The following is a 21015-nucleotide window of genomic DNA, read 5'->3' on the forward strand; positions in this document are numbered from 1 at the left end:
CCTAGAGTAGCAACTGACATGCAGTGGGCTCTTGATAACAAATTTGAAAAATGAGTAAATGAATGAATATTGTCTCTTGCCTCTAGAGACTCAATTTACACACTTTGATGAGGTTTACAACATTCAAGGTTTCACATCAGTTTCCTTCTTTTCAAGACTGTAAAGCAGTGACTTGTCACTTATAAAACGTGTGAGAATGAATGATAATTTTAAAAGTGATGCAAACTGTATATGTTTAATTTTTATTATTTTAAGAGAGAGAGAGAGAGAGAGAGAGAGAGAGAGAGAGAGAGAGAGAGAGAGAGACTGATGCGGGGCTCGATCTCACGACTCTGGGATCATGATCTGGGCCAAAATCAAGAGTCGGACGTTCAACTGACTGAGCCGCTCAGGCACCCCCGTACTGTATGTAAATTTCAATAAAAAATCTTGTAACTAATTTTGCTTTAAGAAGCGTTGAGATAACTAGAGTCATTCTGGGGAGGCTTAGAAGACAAGGGTTGAATTAGAGTTGGTGCTCCAATCGATATCCAGTTTGTAGAAGTCTAACTTTTTGGATGACTCTCCCTGAATTGGCTTCTAAAAGGTGACCGTGGACATAATACCATTAAGAACTTGTCGGTGGAAATTAACAATGTGTACGATTTTTCTAAATTTTCTTTTCTTTCTAAGGTGGTTACAGACATTAATTAAACGAATCGGATATCAAATATGTATTAATGTAAATACTTAAATCAAATATTTATTGGAAACTGGAAAAGAAATTGATGAAGAAAATGCTGCCCCTTTACTCAGAGTAGTGGGAAGAAGATGGGCAATTTAAGAGACAGCTGTCATAGAGGCTTGGAGACTATTCTATGGGAAAATCAAGGTGAACGTCACTAATTATGCCTAGGACTGTCAAGATACAAATCGCAGTGAGAGTAGCATTTGGACTAGGCTACAAAGCTTGAGTGGAGGCTATGAAGCTTCCAGGTTGGGGTGAATGGCATGTAGAAATATCATGGCTGGTTCACTGAAGTGATCAAAGCATGGATTTCAAACCACCTATATGGGAATCACCTTGGGTTCACATTAAAAGTGCAAATTTTGGGGGGGCGCCTGGGTGGCTCGGTCGGTTAAGCATCTGACTCTGGCTCAGCTCATGATCTCGCGGTCCGTGAGTTCAAGCCCCGCGTCCGGCTCTGGGCTGACGGCTCAGAGCCTGGAGCCTGCTTCGGATTCTGTGTCTCCCTCTCTCTCTGCCCCTCCCCTGCTTGTGCTCTGTCTCTCTGTCTCTCTCAAAAATAAATAAACATTACCATTTTTTTTTAAAGTGCACATTCTGGGAGTTTCTAGCTTATGAGTCTGCATCTTACTACCCTTGGTGATTCCTAGACACACTGAATTTGAGTCGCTGACTCGTAAGGACAGATAGCAGGATGAGGTGACAAAAAAATGAGGGAAGTTGTTGCTCATGTCTCTCAGGGAAGATACTTTCTTCTAAGCCAGAGGCTTTGCTTTAATAGAAAATGCAGAGGAGGGATTGGGGATAACAAACAATGGTAGAAACTGTCTCCTTCTCTCCAAGGCAACCCCTGATCCTCTCAAGAATATTGAGGAATAATTAAGCATGCACCAGAGTGCATGTCTCTCCTTGCTTTTTCTTCCAGTGCTCGGAGTGGTATTTGTCAGGGAGCCAAGACCGATGTGAGGATATGCGTGCAGAAATCAGGCCACTTGGCCTGCTTTAGTCCAGGCTGGTGGTCAAGGCTTATACACACGTAATGCTTCCTATTTCACTTGGAGTAGATTTTATAAGACTAAAAGCATAGTATATGTTCCCTGGAGTCAAATCAAAATTCTTTTTTTTTTTAATCTTTTAAATGTGTATTTATTTTTGAGAGAGAGAGACGGAGTGTGAGTGAGGGAGGGGCAGACAGAGAGAGAGAGAGGGAGACACAGAATCTGAAGCAGGTTCCAGGCTCCAGGCGGTCAGCGCAGAGCCCGGTGCGGGGCTCAAACTCAGGAACTGTGAGTTCATGACCTGAGCCAAAGTCGGACACTTGACCGACAGAGCCACCCAGGTGCCCTAAAATCAAAATTCTAATGCTGTAGTAGGCTGCTAGTTGAAACTCCAGGCACTTGGGCCATTGGTGCATCTCCTCCTACCAGGGGACACTGCTAGAATACACCAGTTCATTTACTCTTCAAAGCAAACTTACAAGATAACTATTATTGGTGTCACTAACACAGGAGAGCCCGAAGGTTCAGAGACGTTAGGGCACTGGCATGGGTTCTGACTTAGAAAGTTTTGAGGATAGAATTCAAACCCAGGTCTTCTCTGACTCCACAATCCCCATGGCCTTCACACTTCACAACTGGGGTGCAAGTGTTCTAAAGATAGACACTATTGTAGGCATGATATAGTTGTCGACTATGTAGCCCAGTGTCTTGCATCTGGTTAGACTCGATGAGAATTTGTTCACTGACTGCTGCAGAGGGAGTAGCTTGGAGTACAAGGGAGCCGGAGGGCAGAATGTTGGGCAGGGGAGATGTTTTAAGTGCAGGAAGCGTATGTGAAGAGATGTCAAGAGTTATCACAAGGCAATAAGAGATGCCGCCAGATGACGTGTGATGTATCACATGGTGCTAGCCTGGAGGGTCTCAAATCGTTTGGTTCCGGGACCCGCAGCAACACCTGGGGGCTTGTTCAAAAGGCAGATTCTTGGGCCTCGCTGAATCAGACATTCTAGGGTGGGGTCCAGAAACCTGTTTTAAACAAGCCCTCTAGGTGGTTCAAGTTTGAGAACCAATGTGGAATCATTTTCGTATTGTAAAGCATCCACAGCCTATAGTCTGGGGACTCTCAGAATATGGGGAAAATATGTATTTTATTTATTTACTTATTTACTTATTTTAAGGTAGGCTTCATGGCCAGCATGGAACCCAACATGAGACTGAACTTACAGTCCTGAGATCAAGACCTGAACCAAGATCAAGAGTCAGACACTTAACCGACTGAGCCACCCAGGCACGCCTTATTTTATTTTATTTTTTTAAGTAATCTCCATGCGTGGTGTGGGGCTTGACGTTAGGACCCTGAGATCAGGAGCTGCATGCTCTACCCGCTGAGCCAGACAGGTACCTCAGAAAAAAAATACGTATTTTAGATTTAATATTTTGCTCATTCCTAGAAGAGCATGTTTTGAAAATCTCTTCAGTGAATTCTGGTCAGGTAGGTTTTAGCCTACTTCTGGAAAGATTTTTTCCTTTTTATGTTTGGAATGCAAAGATCTTTTTTTTTTTTTTAATTTTAAAAATTGTCAACACAGAAGCCGATAACCACGATAAGACAGAGACCTAAATATCTACATTTAACTTACTTGATTCAAAATAATCTCACAAGGATGAGAAAACATTCTGCACTCATGAGATGAAATGGCTTCCATCTCCATTTACTTACTTTCACATTTGGCACTTGTCAGTGTCCACGTCTCGTCGGGGTTACAGGTAATGACGCCCCGGCCTTGGAGCAGGAAGCCTTCCCTACACTTGATGGACACGTTCTGATCAACGTAAAACTCCTTTTCAGAAAGCAGAGCATTCTCAGGAATCACAAAAGGAACAGGGCATGGGTTTGCTGTTAAACAGAAAAAACAATGCTTACTGATATTCTCTTTTCTGATTTCTTCAAATGCAGAGTCGGGTGAGCCCTGTAGGAGCTGGGTTCACAGTTATGATAATGAGGCTTAAAAATATGGAACTTCAAACATTAAGAAAAAAACAAAAAACCTCGGTTTGGGGGCAGGTGGGTGGCTCAGTCTGTAAGCACCTGACTTTAGATTTTGGCTCAGGTCGTGATCTCAGGGTTGTGAGACTGAGCCCCACATCAGGCTCCACGCTGAGCAGGGAGCCTGCTTAAGATTCTCTTTCTCTGTCTCTCTCTCTCTCTCTGCCCCCGCTCTCTAAAATAAAAAAAGGAGGGTGCCTGGGTGGCTCGGGTGGCTCATGTCTTGATCTCACAGTTTGTGAGTTCGAGCCCCACGTGGGACTCTGGTGGCAGCGTGGAGTCTGCTTGGGATTCTCTCTCCCTCTCTCTCTGCCCTTCCCTGCTCGGAGTTCTCCCCACACCCCCTCAAAATAAATGAATAAGTATTTTTAAAAGTAGTGTTAAAAAAATAAAACAAAAAATATTTGTTTTGTATCCACATGATACAAAATGATACATGACACAATTATTTTTAAGGATAAGATCAGTTAAGGTCTGAAAACCCCAAGTTAGTCAACCACTCACACATTGCCCCAAAATTCTAAGATGGGAAATTAAATAGTTGTTTGAAATGATGGCTCAACACTAGGGAAACAAGAGGTGTGCTAGAAATCACGGAGTGCATCAACATTCCCCCCTTTTTTTCGTTTATATATATGAAGAAAAAAATATTAAAAATGCAGAGTAGGGGCGCCTGGGTGGCGCAGTCGGTTAAGCGTCCGACTTCAGCCAGGTCACGATCTCGCGGTTCGTGAGTTCGAGCCCCGCGTCAGGCTCTGGGCTGATGGCTCAGAGCCTGGAGCCTGTTTCCGATTCTGTGTCTCCCTCTCTCTCTGCCCCTCCCCTGTTCATGCTCTGTCTCTCTCTGTCCCAAAAATAAATAAAAAACGTTGAAAAAAAATTTAAAAAAAAAATGCAAAGTAAATGCTTCTCATTGTCACTTTACTCTCTTTAACTGAACATCCTACAGAAGGACGACCCAGAGAATTGGCAGACATTTCTAAGTAAGCTGATATTAACTTTAGACTTACACTACCATGAACAGGATATTAGAACTTCAATTGTAGTGTTTTCAAGGCTTATTTCTAAGAGCGGATTCATTTTGTAGGTCTGAAGGAAAAACAGCAATGATAATAGCACAAAGACTTCTCACTGCAAGTGTGTGGCACACATATTAACATATATTTCAGCAGTTTTGGTTTTCCTGATTTTCAGTGCGCACAAGAGGTGTTTGTGAGTGAGGAAGGCATCAGCTGAGTCTTGAAGGCTCAGTTACTGCATTACAACACTTGAAACAATAACCAGAGCTCCCTCAGTTCAGATCTTACATGTGAATATTGTTTTCATTCTAATGCTTCTAACTAAATTATCTTCATTCATTATATATATGTATATACTTTATTATATTAAAATTAGACATTAATATATTCTTTCTTCACCCTTTTCACAGCCCCAGTCAGATTCATTACACACTTGCGTGAAAATTTTTTCATTAACTTGCATTTTTTATCAGTGCCTTGGACTACCTGTAATCATCCAAGGAATCTGACGAAAGCCAATTCTTAGGATATTTCAGATAATATAACTGGGTTTTAAAAATAGCCCACAGTATTTGGTTTGGATATACACTGATGGCTTTCTCTGGGTCAGTCTCACTCAGTGGAGTTTCCTCTGTTTCAGACACTGGGGAAATTAATCATGAAACTGAATCTGATTAAAACCTCTCTTAGAGTCAACACACACGTTTGCAGAAAGGAACTGGGTGGCTCCAAGCTCCGTTTTCCGTGCAGTATGCCTCAGGTGCCCCTTCAAGGCTGTACCCTCTGTTACAGGAATATACCACACTGGGTCCAGCAGCAGTGTTTTCGACTTTGGCTTTCCCGTTCAGAAACCCAAGAGGAGCTTCACACCTGGTCTCTGGAAAGAAAAATAAAAGCCTCATATTACATGCTTCTTCCAACCCTCTTTCCTTCTTCCGCTACAATTGCTAAAGGTACTCAGTGCATCGTATAAAATACTATAGCCTGCTCATATGTGAGATACAAGGATACGTTTTGAAGGAAGAAAAAACCCCAGCGTGTCTAAGTTTTGGATTCATACATGCAGGTGATTCAAGACTGGCATTTTGCCTATTGACTCTAGCTGTCTTTATGTCTATTGCTACCTTTTGTCATTACTAGTGCTGGGGGGATAAATGAGCAAGCCCTGTCTCAGACCAAACGAATCAGTATCTCTGTGTTGTGGCCGAACTTCTGGTATTAAAAGCACCCCAAATGATTTCTAATGGTCACTCAGGGTTGAGAGCCAATGGATTAGACACTAACTGACTTCTCTGGGCCTCTTCCAGCCCGGTGAGTATTTCGTATACTGAGACCACGGATCTTAACTTTGGCTGTACCTTGGAATTACCTGGGAGCTTTAAAAACATATTGATGTGGGGTTCTACCTCCAGAGATTCTGACCTGATTGATCTGGGCAACGGATTTTTCAAAGCTCCCTTAGGGCATCCCAGTATGCTGAAGGCTAAAAGCCATGGGAGTAACACAGTGCTTTCAAACTAATGCGCACAGGAATCACCTAGGGATTTTGTTAAAATGCAAATTTTGGTTCAACAGGGTTGGGGTAGGGCCTGAGAACTTGCATTTCTTTTTCTTTTTTTAAATATTTTTGATGTTTATTTATTTTTGAGAGAGAGAGAGACAGAGCATGAGTGGGGGAGGAGCAGAGAGAGAGGGAGACACAGAATCGGAAGCAGGCTCCAGGCTCTGAGCTGTCAGCACGGAGCCCGACACGGGGCTCGAACCCACAAACCGTGAGATCGTGACCTGAGCCGAAGCCGGACGCTCAACCGACTGAGCCACCCAGGCGCCCCGAGAACTTGCATTTCTAACAAGATTCAGCTGCTACTGATGCTGCTGGTCTGTGGGCCACACTTTGAGAATCATATTGATGTGAACAGGCTTCCCTGAAAACTGATAATACAGATATCAATATATTTAACAATTCCATAATTATATAAGAATCTTTCAAATCAGGTTGCTCAGTATGAGCACTTTTCCCCCACAGAAATATCTGTATTTTTTATATGCCTCAGAAAAAAGGTGTATAATAAAATATATAAAATACCAATAGTTGTTTTTTTTTTTTTATCCACGAGTGGTGGAATTCAAACTATCATTTTCCTTTTGCTTGTGTTTTTTAACTTTCTGCCAAGAACTTGTGTCACATATTTAGTAATTTAGAAAGAAAAAAACCCACAGATAATAATAGGAATCATACAGAACTTACTATCTTGCATTTCAGAGAGAGCAACTGTACAAACCATTGTCATTGCAGTTTGATTTATACCCGCTGCAGAGCTAAAACAATTCCCTCACCAATGCCATGGTGGGTTCCTATGCCAGATCCCCATGTTTCCTTTTCTTTCCTCTCTCCCATTCCCTGCAAATATGTTCCTACATTTTATTTTAATCATGAACAGCTGAGATTTAAAAAAAAAATGCTATTATCAGGAATCCCCAATGATGCCTTTCTGTGACTTGAGATATCACTCAATATCTTTAAAAAATATTTTTCTGGGGCAGCTGGGTGGCTCAGTCAGTTAAAAGTCTGACTTCACTCAGGTCATGATCTCACGGTTCATGAGTTCAAGCCCTGCACTGGGCTCTCTGCTGTCAGTGCACAGCCTGCTTCAGATCCTCTGTCCTCCCTCTCTCTCTGCACGCCCCCCACTCGTGCACTCTCTCTCTCTCAAGACATGTAAGTAAACTTAAAAAAAAAATACTTTTCTGTATAACATATACAAGTTTTAGAGAACTAAAAATAGTCATATATTCCCCATTGAGTTTCAACCACACAATATTCCTTTAAGAATGTAAGATTCCTGTGTATATAAAATCAAATCCTTACTCTACCCCAGAAGACACGTGGAAACAACCTTGAGTCCTAGTGGCAGCTTTAACACTAACTTAATTTATGATACTGGGTACGTCACTTCACTTCTCCTAGTCCCCATTTACTTATTTAGTGAGATAAATAAATCTATCTGATCTTGGACTTAATCCAATCTAGTCCAGTTGAATCATCTAAGAAGCTGCTTGACTAGAATCTAAGAGGCCAATTCTAATTTGAAAATTTGATGATTCCCCAGGATTATTAAGAAAAAAAGTTTAAAGCCTGCCACTTTGATAGGCTTGTAACTACTTGTATCTAAATACAGTTGACACTTGAACAACATGGGGGTTAGGGGCGCCAACACCCCATGCGGTCAAAAATCCATGTATAACTTTTGAATCCCCAGAAACTTAAGAAACCAGTAGTCTACTGTTGACCGGAAGCCTTGCTGATGACATAAACAGTTGATTAACAAATATTTTGAATGTTTTATGTATGATATGCTGTATTCTCACAATCAAGTAAGCTAGAGAAAAATGTTACGAAGAAAGTCCTAAAGATGAGAAAATACATTTACAGTACCAGACTACATTTATTGAAAAAAAAAAAAAAACCCACATATAAGTGGACATGCATGGTTCAAAGCTGGGTTGGTTAGGAGGTCAACTGTACATTGTCTCCAGCAGAGGGATCATATGGGCCATGTGCTGGGAATGAACTCATGTGAATGAACTCATGTCTTGCTCAATAGACTTGCATGTTCTCATAAGATGAGTTAATGCAAAATTCCACATACACACAAAAAGTGACAGATGTGATGACAACATCACTTTAAAAAACTGTCAGTTTTGGCTAGTACTGTCACCAAAAAACAATAGCGCTAAGCCTTCTAATTATAATTATTTGGGGGAAAAGCCCACAAAAAGAATGCAAATAAATCCAATAATGAACTAATTTCGAAACAAAATGTTTGCTATTCCCAATTTGGTAATTTTGTGCTCTATTCCAATTTAATCATTAGTTTCTACTATTATTTTTGACCCTTTTATTGGCTTGGGGACCTTGAGCAAAAAGCCCATAAAAGATTCTCCGACAGTTTACGGAGATGATTAAAAAAATTTTTTTTATTAAAAAACTGATTTATAAAGAAAATGTGGCCACGTTGTTATCATGTGTCACATGATATCGTATCTTTTTTTTTTTTTTTTTTTTAGGACTGCTCAGTGTCTTTTGACTTACTTTTGCACATTGCTACCTCTCCACTCCACATTCTGTTCTTCTGACAAACACGTTCCTTGTTCCCCTGTGAATTGATGAGAAAAAGGTCATTGACAAGATTATACTTAGTAATGGAAAGATAATAAGGGAACACAAAGTAATCTTGGCCATGAACCTGAATCTTCCAGCACTGGAATGCTAAATAAATTGATTAAATAAATATAGTTTTTAAGGGCTAGGTTTAGACTTTCAAAAATGCTTTCATCAAATTATTTCAAACTTCATACCCTGGCTGAGCAGTGTAATTAAAGTACAGATTTTATTTCACTTTCTACTGACCTGACAACTGATTATAACCAATAGCAAAGGTCGATCAAAAACATGTTTGAAATGTCAAAGAGGTATATTTGCTTAGTAAGTTTTAAAAATATTTTGAATTGAATTTATTTTTCAGTACCTGAGAGGTATGGCCAAGAATGTGAATTGGCATTGTTACACCTTATAGTTTTGAACATAAAACAAGTTAAGATATCTTGTGGGTATGAAGATTGAATTTTTGGCAATGTAACTTAACCATTAAAGATAAATTTATCCTGGGGCACCTGAGTGGCTCAGTAAGGTCAGCATCTGACTTCAGCTCAAGTCATGATCTCACCGTTCACGGGTTCGAGCCCCGCATCGGGCTGTGTGCTGATAGCTCAGAGCTTGGAGCCTGCTTCAGATTCTGTTATCTCCCTCTCTCTCTCTGCCCCTCCCCCACTCACGCTCGGTCTCTGTCTCTCAAAATAAATAAACGTTAAAAAACTTAAAAAAAAAAAAAAAAGAAAAAAAAGAAAAATTTATCCTACTAAGGGCCCAAGCATTCAAAATTTTATTTGGGGTAAAAATCTTTCTAAAATGTATTTCCCTGCCTTCTTAAATAAAGTAAAATGATGGGGCGCCTGGGTGGCTCAGTCGGTTGAGCGTCCGACTTCAGCTCAGGTCATGATCTTGCAGTTTGTGAGTTCGAGTCCATGATCTCGCGGTTTGTGAGTTCTGTGCTGGCAGCTCTGAGCCTGGAGCCTGCTTCGGATTCGGTGTCTCCTCCTCTCTCTGCCTTTCCCCTGCTCATGCTCTGTCTTTCTCTATCTCTCAATAATAAATAAAAATGTTAAAAAAAATAAAGGATAATTTAAAAAAATGAATATGATTTACTTGAAAAATTTTATGATTATTATTCTGAATATATTTTTGCATATTTTTCAATATCCCATAGCCCTTGATGGCTATATAGGCAGTTGGTCCTCTACAGTTATTATAGGCATATATGGACTAAGATCACTATTCTTTGACTTCTGGATATAATTTTTATGAGTCTTTGTTTCTTCCCTCTTTGTTGGTTATCTTTTACTGTAATCATCAGTGTTCCTAATGATAATGCTTCTCCATGCTTTAAATTCCTTAGCTACTATGGAAAAATGAGATAAATAAATGTTGTAATATATGTTTAAAAGGATTAGGTTCTAAGTAAAGTTTTAGGGACCTTAAGTCTAAGTCAGTATATGCACATGGATTTTGTCACCTGTTTCTTCATTGCTCAGAGCCCTTTGGATATCATATTGTCTTGAAACTGTGTTCTACCTTAGCAAGAAGTCTCAAAACGAGCTGTTGCCTCTATTTTGGTTTGATCTGACTGATGCCTTTCATCCTTATTCTTTATCAAAGATATTTCCTTTGAGCTATCAGTTTATTGATAAATCTTTACCTATAAAGATTCCATTGACTTTGGTGGAAGGTTACTCTCCTGACTTTCCAAGAAAATAATTGAATCAATGAAGAAAATGTTTCTTTTGATACACAGTCATTATTTTTTTTTCTTATGGAAAAAAGTTATGTGTGCTGATTATAGAAATTTTGGAAAATACAAATGAAAAATGGGGTTTTTCAGGATTCTCCATCCAGAGACAAACACTGTTAACATTTGCCATGCTTTTTCTACACATATATACTTACGTATGCACAGGAAAATGTGCTATTTTAGTTTGTCAGTTTTTATTAATTTTGAGGAAGTGTATGACAAGCCATTAAAGCCAGTTCCCTATTTAGGTACTTCCAGAGTGGACTACAGTCAAGTAGTTAATTTCAGTTAATAGTTGAGCATTTTCCCCACTATTTTTCCCTTCGCTTTCATCTAATGATTTGAATAATAAGTATTCTGTTTTGACTATGACAATTTTTAATTCCAGCAGAAACTCAAATAAATCTATTTTCTGTAATTATTGATTTAAAAAAAATCAAATGCTATCTTTGGGCTCCCTCCACAGTTACACTGCGAATTTCATCATACTTTTCCTTTTGACTTTTTTTCTCTCTGTCCCTTTACATCTCTTGTTTTTGATGAATGAAGCTGGAGTTTTAGATCCAGATTAACATCCAGTTACTATTTTTGACATAATGTTTTTGCATGATCAACCATTAGGTTAGATACTTACAATGTTTTAGAATCATCACAACTATATTGTTCACTAGTGATTTTATAAAATGACTAGCCCATTTTTGAGTTCTTTATTTTGATTTATTCCTCAATTTCCTGTAGTAATTTTATTTCAAGAAGATTGCATGTGTGGTAAAATTTCTGAGACTTAGGTGGCTTAAGAAAGTTGTTTATTGTACATGTAAACAGTAACTTACTTACAAAGCGGAAGAATTTAACATGACTGACACTGATTGTCCAAATTGCTTTGCCTGATTTGGGTAACAATACAAATAGTAGTAGGGATCACAGCAATTGCCCTATACTGAACTGGAACCATGCATAAAAGGCAGTGCTTGCCACTTTTTAAATCTTCAGCCCTTGCAGTAACCTTGCAAAGGTCGCTATCAAATTTCTAGTGTAGACACAACAGAGATGAAACAGCAGCAGAGAGGTTTGATTTGTTCTCTTAAGACTTCTCGCCCAGTGAGAGACAGAGCTTGTAACAGAGGTCTGCTGGGACCATGCTGCTCTTCTTAACCACTTTCCAGCCACTGACCCTTGCCATTTGGAGTGCTTGTTAAAAATGCAAACCCGTACGTCCTATTTTTAGAGGGTCGCAGCCTAGGAACGTACACTCCTTTTTTGAACTTCTCGGATGATTCACGAGCAACGGGTTCATAGACCGCACTTTCAGAAACACGGAGTGATGTCTCAGAGTGGTTCTCTGTCCTCGTCCTGGCCATACATTGGAATCACCTGGGAAACTTTTAAAAAGCTGCTGCTGCCCCGGACCCAACCGACAGAGGTACTGAATTAATTAGCCAGGGGTGACAGTAGGTATTGGTAGCTTTTAAAATCTTGTCTCATGGAAAAACTCAAACACATGAAAAATGTAACAGTAGAAAGAAGAGTAACAAACTCCCACATAACCATCACCCACCTTACACAATTAATTCAAAGCCAAACTTGTTTCCTCTAAGCCCCACTCCCTTCCTAAAAACTCACATTATTCTACAGCAAATCCCAGATATCAACTCATTTAACAGTAATTATTTCAGTATGAATCTCTAAAAGATGAGGGTTCTTAGAACTATAACCACAATAACCAATAACATTATCACAGCTTAAAAATGACAATTCCTTAATATTAATCTAATCCTTTTAGCAGTCAAATTTCCAATTGTTGCATAAATTTTGTAACTGATTATTTTGTAGTTCACTTGAATCGGGACCAAAATAAGTCTACCTGGTTTATGTACCTTTTTAAATCTATAGGTTCCTTCTATTTCTCCCTTACACCGCCAACCTATTTGTTTTAGCAACTGGAAAACTGGGTCCTTTGTTCTGTAGCCATTTCTACAGACAGAATTTTGCTGATTGCTCCATGGTGGTATCACGTAGCATGTCCTTCTGTCTTTGGTGTTGGTTGTCGGGATTTAGAGATTTTATGAGATTCAAATTCAAAAAAAAATTTTTTTTGGGCAAGACTTTTTCATATGGTGTGTTTTTCCATCCAGAGGCACATAACATCTGTTTGCTTCTATGTTTTCCAACACCAGTAGCCATGATGATGACCTACATCCATTAGTTCCTAAGAACTGCAAACTCTGAGATTTAAATCCTATTATTTATTGACTGAAACACTTCTATAAAGGGAAGCTTCCCTCATCTACTACTGGTTTTCTAGTCATCCAGCTAGCCTGGAAAAGACAATTCTTCTTTTATTGTCTGTTTTCAAAATAATGAATTTGTTCATAAGCATCTTCTAATATTGGTTACCAACTAATTTTCTTTAGTGTCATTATGAGTCTACTATTATTCATGACATATTTGATGTGTTTCAGTCCATTAAGTTACTACCTTATTGAAGCCCAAATGGTCTTATGTTGGCCTGTGGGAGCCTCATTCAGTTGACCCTCAAGGCTTTTTGACACGTAGGCTTTGATAAGTTCCCTGCTATCTCACAGGACAAGTTTTCTTAGCTAATCTTTCATATTTCATGTACCAGACCTGGCATTGGTTATTTCTGATAGTAACTGGACATTAACAATTTTTAAAAGTTTCTAAGATAAGGGGAGCCTGGGTGGCTCAGTTGGTTGAGCATCTGACTCTTGATTTCAGCTCAGGTCACGATCTCGCAGTTCATGAGATAGAGCTCCGGGTCAGGCTGTGTGCTGACAACGTGGAGCCTGCTTGGGATTCTCGCTCTCCCTCTCTCTCACCCCCTCCCCCACTTTTATGCATGCTCTCTCTCTCAAAATAAATAAATACACATTAAAAAAATTTTCTAAAACAAGTTTCTAAGATGTTTCTAACATGTAGCCTAGAATGAGAACTATGGCTATAGCACTTCTTCTCAATTTTATAGTTAACACTAAGGTATTTCCAAAATTTTTTAAGGTAAATTACCTACCTCCTCAAATTTAATGACCCATCAAGTTGTTAAATATTAAATTTCAATTATTAAGTTTAAATTTTATACCACTTTACTTCTTAAGAAAATGCAAGATTAGTACTCTAACATGAAGAAATAAATTTCAAAAACAGAAAAACTCTCCAGTTGCAATCAACCATTACATTATCCTCCTTCTTTTCTTTTTTTTTAAATCTTTAAAGAAAATGAAATAAGATCCATATATGTCTAGTTCCAGTTTTCATGGACCTATGTTATGACAATTCTGATTGCATGCTCAAAAAATAATAGAACATACTATACAAATTTAACAAATCACTGGCAATGAATACTTCTGTAAAACCCCTATTTAAATACCATTACAACAATAAAAACAGGAAAGAAGTTTCCTGAAAAACCAGATGATGGCATTATGAAATATAAACAAGTCTCTTAAATTTCAAGTTTGATGATATAATCAATCTTCAGCAAAACTGACTCCTGAGAGGAGGGGAGGATGGCAATGGAGGAGGACCCCAGACTTGCCTCATCCCGCACATACAACTAAGTAACTATCAAATCATACTAAATGCCAACCCCCCCCCCCCCCCAAATCAACTTGAACACTAGCAGAACAGCATCCACAACTTAAGGTAGAGAAGAGGTCACATGGAAGAAGGTAGGAAGTGAAGAAATACAGTTTGAGAGAGAAACAGATTGTGGTCATTGCAGTGGGAAGAAAGCTGCAGTCACAGAGAAGGGTGAGAGGCAGAATAGCATAGAGGGGAGTGCATGGGGAAAACAAATTCCCATAGCAATTGGCTTGGAAATCAAGAGAGCCTGAATTTCATGAGTTCTGGCAACCAGCAGGGCTTCAAGCCTGGAGTTTTTTTTTGTTTTTTTTTTTTGTTTTTTTTTTTTTTAACGCTTATTTATTTTTGAGACAGAGAGAGACAGAGTATGAAGAGGGGAGGAGCAGAGAGAGAGGGAGACACAGAATCCGAAACAGGCTCCAGGCTCTGAGCTGTCAGCACAGAGCCCGACGCGGGGCTCGAACTCACGGACCGGGAGATCATGACCTGAGCCGAAGTTGGACGCTTAACTGACCAAGCCATCCAGGCGCCCCAAGCCTGGAGTTTTAAAGATCAGTATGCTTGTCTGGAAGTGCTCGGAGGACGTTGGGGCTGCTCTTAGAGAGAAGGCAGGCAAACATCCTCGGACATACAGTGTGGACACAGTGATCTGAAGAATGCCTGGGGCATACAGTGGGAAAGTTAGTTGCTTATCTTGGAGCATGTCCTAGAGAGGTAGTGCTCACAGCAGACCCATCTGGGAACAAAGGAACTAGCAGGTGCCATTTCCCTCCCCTACCCTCAGCATAAGCCCAGAGCTACCTGCAGGAACCAGCACAGTGTTGACACTCACTACCTCACTTGCTTACACCAAACCATGCCATCCCATACTCCAGAAGAACCCTGCTTCCCAGTCATGCTTGCCTCAGTCCCAGTGTAGCAGACCTCTCCCTCAGAGGAACAGTCTAAACCCCTGCCAACACCTCATCTCTCAATCTGGGAGTTTTGGAAGACCTTACTTCTGGTGGTGGTGGTGGTGACAGATCTCATTTCACAAACAGACCAGAACACACCTAGTTAAAATGTGCCACATTCAGGTCAGGGACAAACACTGCTCACAATAAGCAAAGAGAACCTCTGCAGACCACTGGCCTGAAGTATAACGAAGCCAGGACACAAAATCAGAGCACATGCAGCACACATTGGAGTTACTCTCAGAAGCACCAGGCCCTGGGGAAAAAGGGACACTACAGTGCAGGGTACTACAGACCTCTTCTTCATAAAGCCATTACCCTCAAGAACAAGAGATGTAGCTGACTTTCCTAACACAGAGAAACTGGCACAGAGAGTTAGACAAAATGAGAAGACAGAGGAATCTGTCCAAATGAAAGAAAGGACAAGGCCACAATCAAAGATCTAAGCAAGACAGATATAAGTAACATGCCTGATGGAATGTTTAGCAATGATCATAAGGATATTCACTGGACTTGAGAAAAGAGTAGAGGACATCAGTGACATTAACAGAGATAAGGAATAACATAGCAGACAAAGGGCTCAAAAACCAAAATGAGCAACATGCTTAATGGAATGAACAGCAGGCTGGAAGAAACAAGGAAATGAATTAATGACATAGAACAGAGTAATGAAAAGTAATCAAGCTGTAAAAAAGAGGAAAAAAAAGAATTATGAAAAATGAGGACAGACTTAAGGAACTCAGTGACTCCATGTATTATTGGAGTCTCAGGAGAAGACAGAGAAAAGGCAGTAAAGAATTTATTTGAAGAAATAATATCTGAGAACTTTCCTAATCAGGGGACAGAAACAGATATTCAGATCCAGGAGGCACAGAGAACCCCCAACAAAATCAACAAAAGCAGATCCACGCTAAGACATATTATAACTAAAATGGCAAAATATAGTGATAAAGAAAAATATTAAAAGCAGCAAGGCAAAAGAAGACAGTTACATACAAAGGAAATCCCATAAGGCTATCAGTGAATTTTTCAGCAGAAACTTTCCAAGCCAGAAAGGAGAGGCATGATATATTCAAAGTGCAGAATGAGAAAAAGTCTACAGCCAAGAATATTCTATCCAGCAAGGCTCACTCAGAATAGAAGCAGAGATAAAGAGTTTCCTGGAAAAACAAAAATTAATGGAGTTTGTGACCACTAAACCGGCCTTGCAAGAAATATTAAAGGGGACTCTTTGGGTGGAAAGGAAAGACCAAAAATGACAAGTATGAAGGTAAGAAACACAAAGCAATAAAAATGAGTATTTCTGTAAAAGTCAGTCAAGGAACTCACAAAATAAAAAAGATATAAAATACGACACCATATAACTAAAATGTGGGGAGAAGAGGAGTAAAGAATGGGTTCAAACTTAAATGACCATCAACTTAATATAGAGTACTATATGCAGAAGATGTTATATACAAACCTAATGGTAACCTCAAATTAAAAACCACTAATAAATATGCAAAGAATGAAGAGAAAGAAATCCAAATGTCTTACTAAAGAAAATCAGTAAAACATGAAAGAGAGAATGATAAGAAAGGATCAGAGAAAATCTTCAGAAACAACCACAAAACAAGTAATAAAATGGCAATAAAAATATATGTCAATAATTACTTTGAATGGAAATGAAATAAATGCCCCAATCAAAAGACATAGGGTGACAGAATGGATAAAAAAAAAAAAACAAAACCCATCTATATATGTTGCCTACAAGAAACTTATTTTAGGCCTAAAGACACCTATCAACTGAAAGTGAGGGGATGGGAGAAACAACTATCACGTACCTGGGTGTCAAAAGTAAGCCAGAGATGCAATACTTACATAAGACAAAACAGACTAAAACAAAGACTGTAATGAGAGACAAAGAAAGACACTATATAATAATAAAGGGGAAAATCTAACAAGAAGATGTAACAATTGTAAATAATTATGCCTCCAACATGAAGCACCCAAACACATAAAATAGTTAATTACAAACATAAAGGATCTAATTGACAGTAATACAATAATAGTAGGGGACTTCAACACTCCACTTCAATCAATGGACAGATCATCAAAACAAAAAGTCAACAAGGAAACAATGGCTTTGAATGACACACTGGAACACATGGATTTAACGGAAATATTCAGAACATTCAATCCTAAAACAGCAGATTAGGCATTCTTTTCAAGCACACATGGGACATTTTCCAGATCACATATTAAGTCACAAAACAAGCCTCAACAAATTCAAAAAGATAAAAGCCATATCATGCATCTTCTCTGATCACAACACCATAAAGACAGAAATCAACCACAAGAAAAAAATCTAGAAAAAACACAAATACATGCAGTTTAAATAAAATGCTTTAAACAATGAATGGGTCAACCTGGAAATAAAAGGAGAAATAAAAAATACAATGAAACAAATGAAAATGAAAACACATCAGCTCAAAACCTCTGGATGCATCAAAAATGCTTACAAAGAGGGAAGTTTATAGCAGTATAGGCCACCTCCAGAACCAAGAAAATCTCACATAAACAACCTAACCTTACACCTAAAGGAGCTAGAAAAAGAACAACAAGCAACACCTGAAACCAGCAGAAGGAAGTAAATGATAAAGATAAGAGCAGAAATAAATGATATAGACAATGAAAAAAATAGAACAGATACATGAAACCAGGAGCAGGTTCTGTGAAAAAAAAAATCAATGAAATCCACCCAGCTAGACTTATCAAAAAGAAAAGAAAAAGGCCTCAGAGACATAAAATCACCATTGAGAGAGGAGAAATAACAAACAATACCAGAGAAATACAAATATTTTTAAGAGAATATTATGAAAAACTCTATGCCAAAAAACTGGACAATCTGGAAGAAATGGAAAAATTCCTAGAAACATAGAAACTACCAAAACTGAAATATGAAGAAATAGAAAACTTGAACAGACTGATAGCCACCAAAGTCCAGGACCAGATGGCTTCACAAGTGAATTCTAGCAAACATTTAAAGAAGAGTTAATACCCATACCTTCTCAAAATATTCCAAAAAACAGACGAGGAAGGAAAACTTCCAAATTCATTCTATGAGGCCAGAATTACCCTGATACCAAAACCAGATAAAGACATCACAAAAAAAGAGAACTATAAGCCAGTATCTCTGATGAACATAGATGCAAGTATTCTCAACAAAGTACTAGCAAATCAAATCCAACAATATGTTAAAAAATCATTCACCACGATCAATTGGGATTTATTCCTTGGTTGCAAGGATGATTCAATATTCACAAATCAATCAACATGTATATCGTATCAGTAAGAGAAAGGATAAGAACCATACAATCTTTTCAACAGATGCAGAGAAAGCATTTGACAAAGTACAACATCCATTCACAATAAAAAAAAAACCCTCAACAAAGTAGGTTTAGAGGGAGCATATCTCAACATAATAAAAGCCATATATGAAAAACCCACAGCTAACATCATCCTCAATGGGGAAAACATGAGAGCTTTTCTCCTAAGGTCAGGAAAAAGACAAGGATGTCCACTCTTACCACTTTTATTCAGCATAGTACTGGAAGTCCTAGCTACAGCAATCAGACAAAAAGAAGAAATAAAAGGCATCCAAACTGGTAAGGAAGAAGTCAAACTTTCACTGTTTGAAGAAGACATGATAGGGGTGCCTGGGTGGCGCAGTCGGTTAAGCGTCCGACTTCAGCCAGGTCACGATCTCACGGTCCATGAGTTCGAGCCCCATGTCAGGCTCTGGGCTGATGGCTCAGAGCCTGGAGCCTGTTTCCAATTCTGTGTCTCCCTCTCTCTCTGCCCCTCCCCCGTTCATGCTCTGTCTCTCTCTGTCCCCAAAATAAATAAACGTTGAAGAAGACATGATACTCTATATAGAAAACCCAAGACTCCACCAAAAAACTTCTAGAACTGATAAACAAATTCAGTAAAATCACAGGATTCAAAATCAATCCACAGAAATCTGTTGCATTTCTATACACCAATAATGAAGCAACAGAAAGAGAAATTCAGAAAACAATCCCATTTATAACTGCACCCAAAATAATAAGATACTTAGAATAAAACTAACCGAAGAGGTGAAAGACCTGTACTCTGAAAACTATAAAACACTGATGAAAGAAATTGAAGATGACAGAAAGAAATGGAAAAACATCCCATGCTCGTGGATTGGAAGAAATAATATCGTTGGAATGTCTATAATACCCAAAGCAATCTACACCTTTAATGAAATCCCCATCAAAATACCAACAGCATTTTTCACATAACTAGCACAAATAATCCTAACATTTGTATGGAACCATAAAAGACCCTGAATCGCCAAAGCAATCTTGAAAAAAAAAAGCAAAGCTGGAGACATCACAATTCCAGACTTAAGTTACATAACAAAACTGTAATCATCAAAACAATATGGTACTGGCACACAAAAAAAGACACACAGATCAATGAAACAGAACAAAATGCAGAAATAAACCCACAATTTATGGTCAACTACTCTTTGATAAAGCAGGAAAGAATATCCAGTGGAAAAAAGGCAGTCTCTTCCACAAATGGTGTTGGAAAAACTGGATGGCAACATGCCAAAAAATGAAATTAGACCACTTTATTGCACCATACACAAAAATAAATTTAAAATGGATTAAAGATCTAAATGTGAGACTTGAACCATAAATTCCTAGAGGAAAACATAAGCAGTAGTCTCTATGATATCAGTCATAACAACATTTTTCTAGATAGGTCTCCTCAGGCAAGAGAAACAAAAGCCAGAATAAACTATTGGGACTACATCAAAATAAAAAGCTTCTACAGGGGTGGCTGGCTGGCTCAGTTGGTGGAGCATGCAACTCTTGATCTTGGGGTTGTGAGTTCAAGCCCCACGTTGTATGTAGAGATTACTTAAAGATAATAAATCTTAAAAAAAGAAAAGCTTCTGCATAGTGAAGGAAATAATCAACAAAACTAAAGGGCAACCTATGGAATGGGAGATGTTTGCAAATGACATAGGGTTAGTATCCAAAATATATAAAGTACTTATATAACTCAACACATCCAAAACAAATAACCCAATTAAAAATGGACAGAAGACATGAACAGACATTTTTCCACAGAAGACATACAAATGGCTGACAGATACATGAAAAAATGCTTAACATCCCTCATCATCAGGGAAATGCAAATCAAAACTACGATGAGATATCACCTCACACCTGTCAGAATGGCTAAAATCAAAAACACAAGAAACAACAGGTATTGGTGAGTTTGTGGAATGGAATGGAATGGAATGGAATATTAGCCATAAAAAGGCTGAAATCTTGCCATTTGCAATGACATGGATGGATCTAGGGAGTATAATGCTAAGCGAAATAAGTCAGTCAGAGAAAGACAAATATCATATGATTTCACTCATATGTGGAATTTAAGAAACAAAAAAAATGAACAAAGGGGGATAAAAAGAGAGAGACAAAGCAAGAAACAGACACTTAACTATAGAGAACAAACTGATGGTGACCAGGAGGGAGGTAGGTGGGGGGAAGAGGTGAAATAGGTGATGAGGATTAGGAGTGCACTTGTCATGATGATCACTGCGTGATTAAAATAAAAACTTTAAAAAAATGCAGCTTTCCCACCAAAGTAAATAGGAAGATAGAGATGCTGCTGATGGGGTTTTAATATTACAAACCAGGAGTGGTCTTGAGACTAACTCGGTATTCAGCTAGAAC

The 21015-nt window shown here is 38.7% G+C and overlaps 1 protein-coding gene across 4 annotated transcripts in view; it reads right to left on the reverse strand.

The window, feature by feature from the left end:
* Positions 1 to 21015, reverse strand: part of SVEP1 (sushi, von Willebrand factor type A, EGF and pentraxin domain containing 1) — a 351417-nt gene that overhangs the window by 13965 nt on the left and 316437 nt on the right. For 3 of the 4 annotated variants that reach the window (XM_045043475.1, XM_011288665.3, XM_045043474.1), the window contains 3 exons: positions 8885 to 8948; positions 5495 to 5668; positions 3446 to 3622 (listed from right to left, as the gene is read on the reverse strand). In XM_045043475.1, the coding sequence (XP_044899410.1) occupies positions 3446 to 3622; positions 5495 to 5668; positions 8885 to 8948 (415 nt within the window). The remainder of the gene's footprint in view (positions 1 to 3445; positions 3623 to 5494; positions 5669 to 8884; positions 8949 to 21015) is intronic. The other variant, XM_023242560.2, reaches the window with a different exon arrangement.

This window comes from Felis catus, chromosome D4, assembly GCF_018350175.1.
Source record: "Felis catus isolate Fca126 chromosome D4, F.catus_Fca126_mat1.0, whole genome shotgun sequence".
NCBI classification, from domain to species: domain Eukaryota; kingdom Metazoa; phylum Chordata; class Mammalia; order Carnivora; family Felidae; genus Felis; species Felis catus.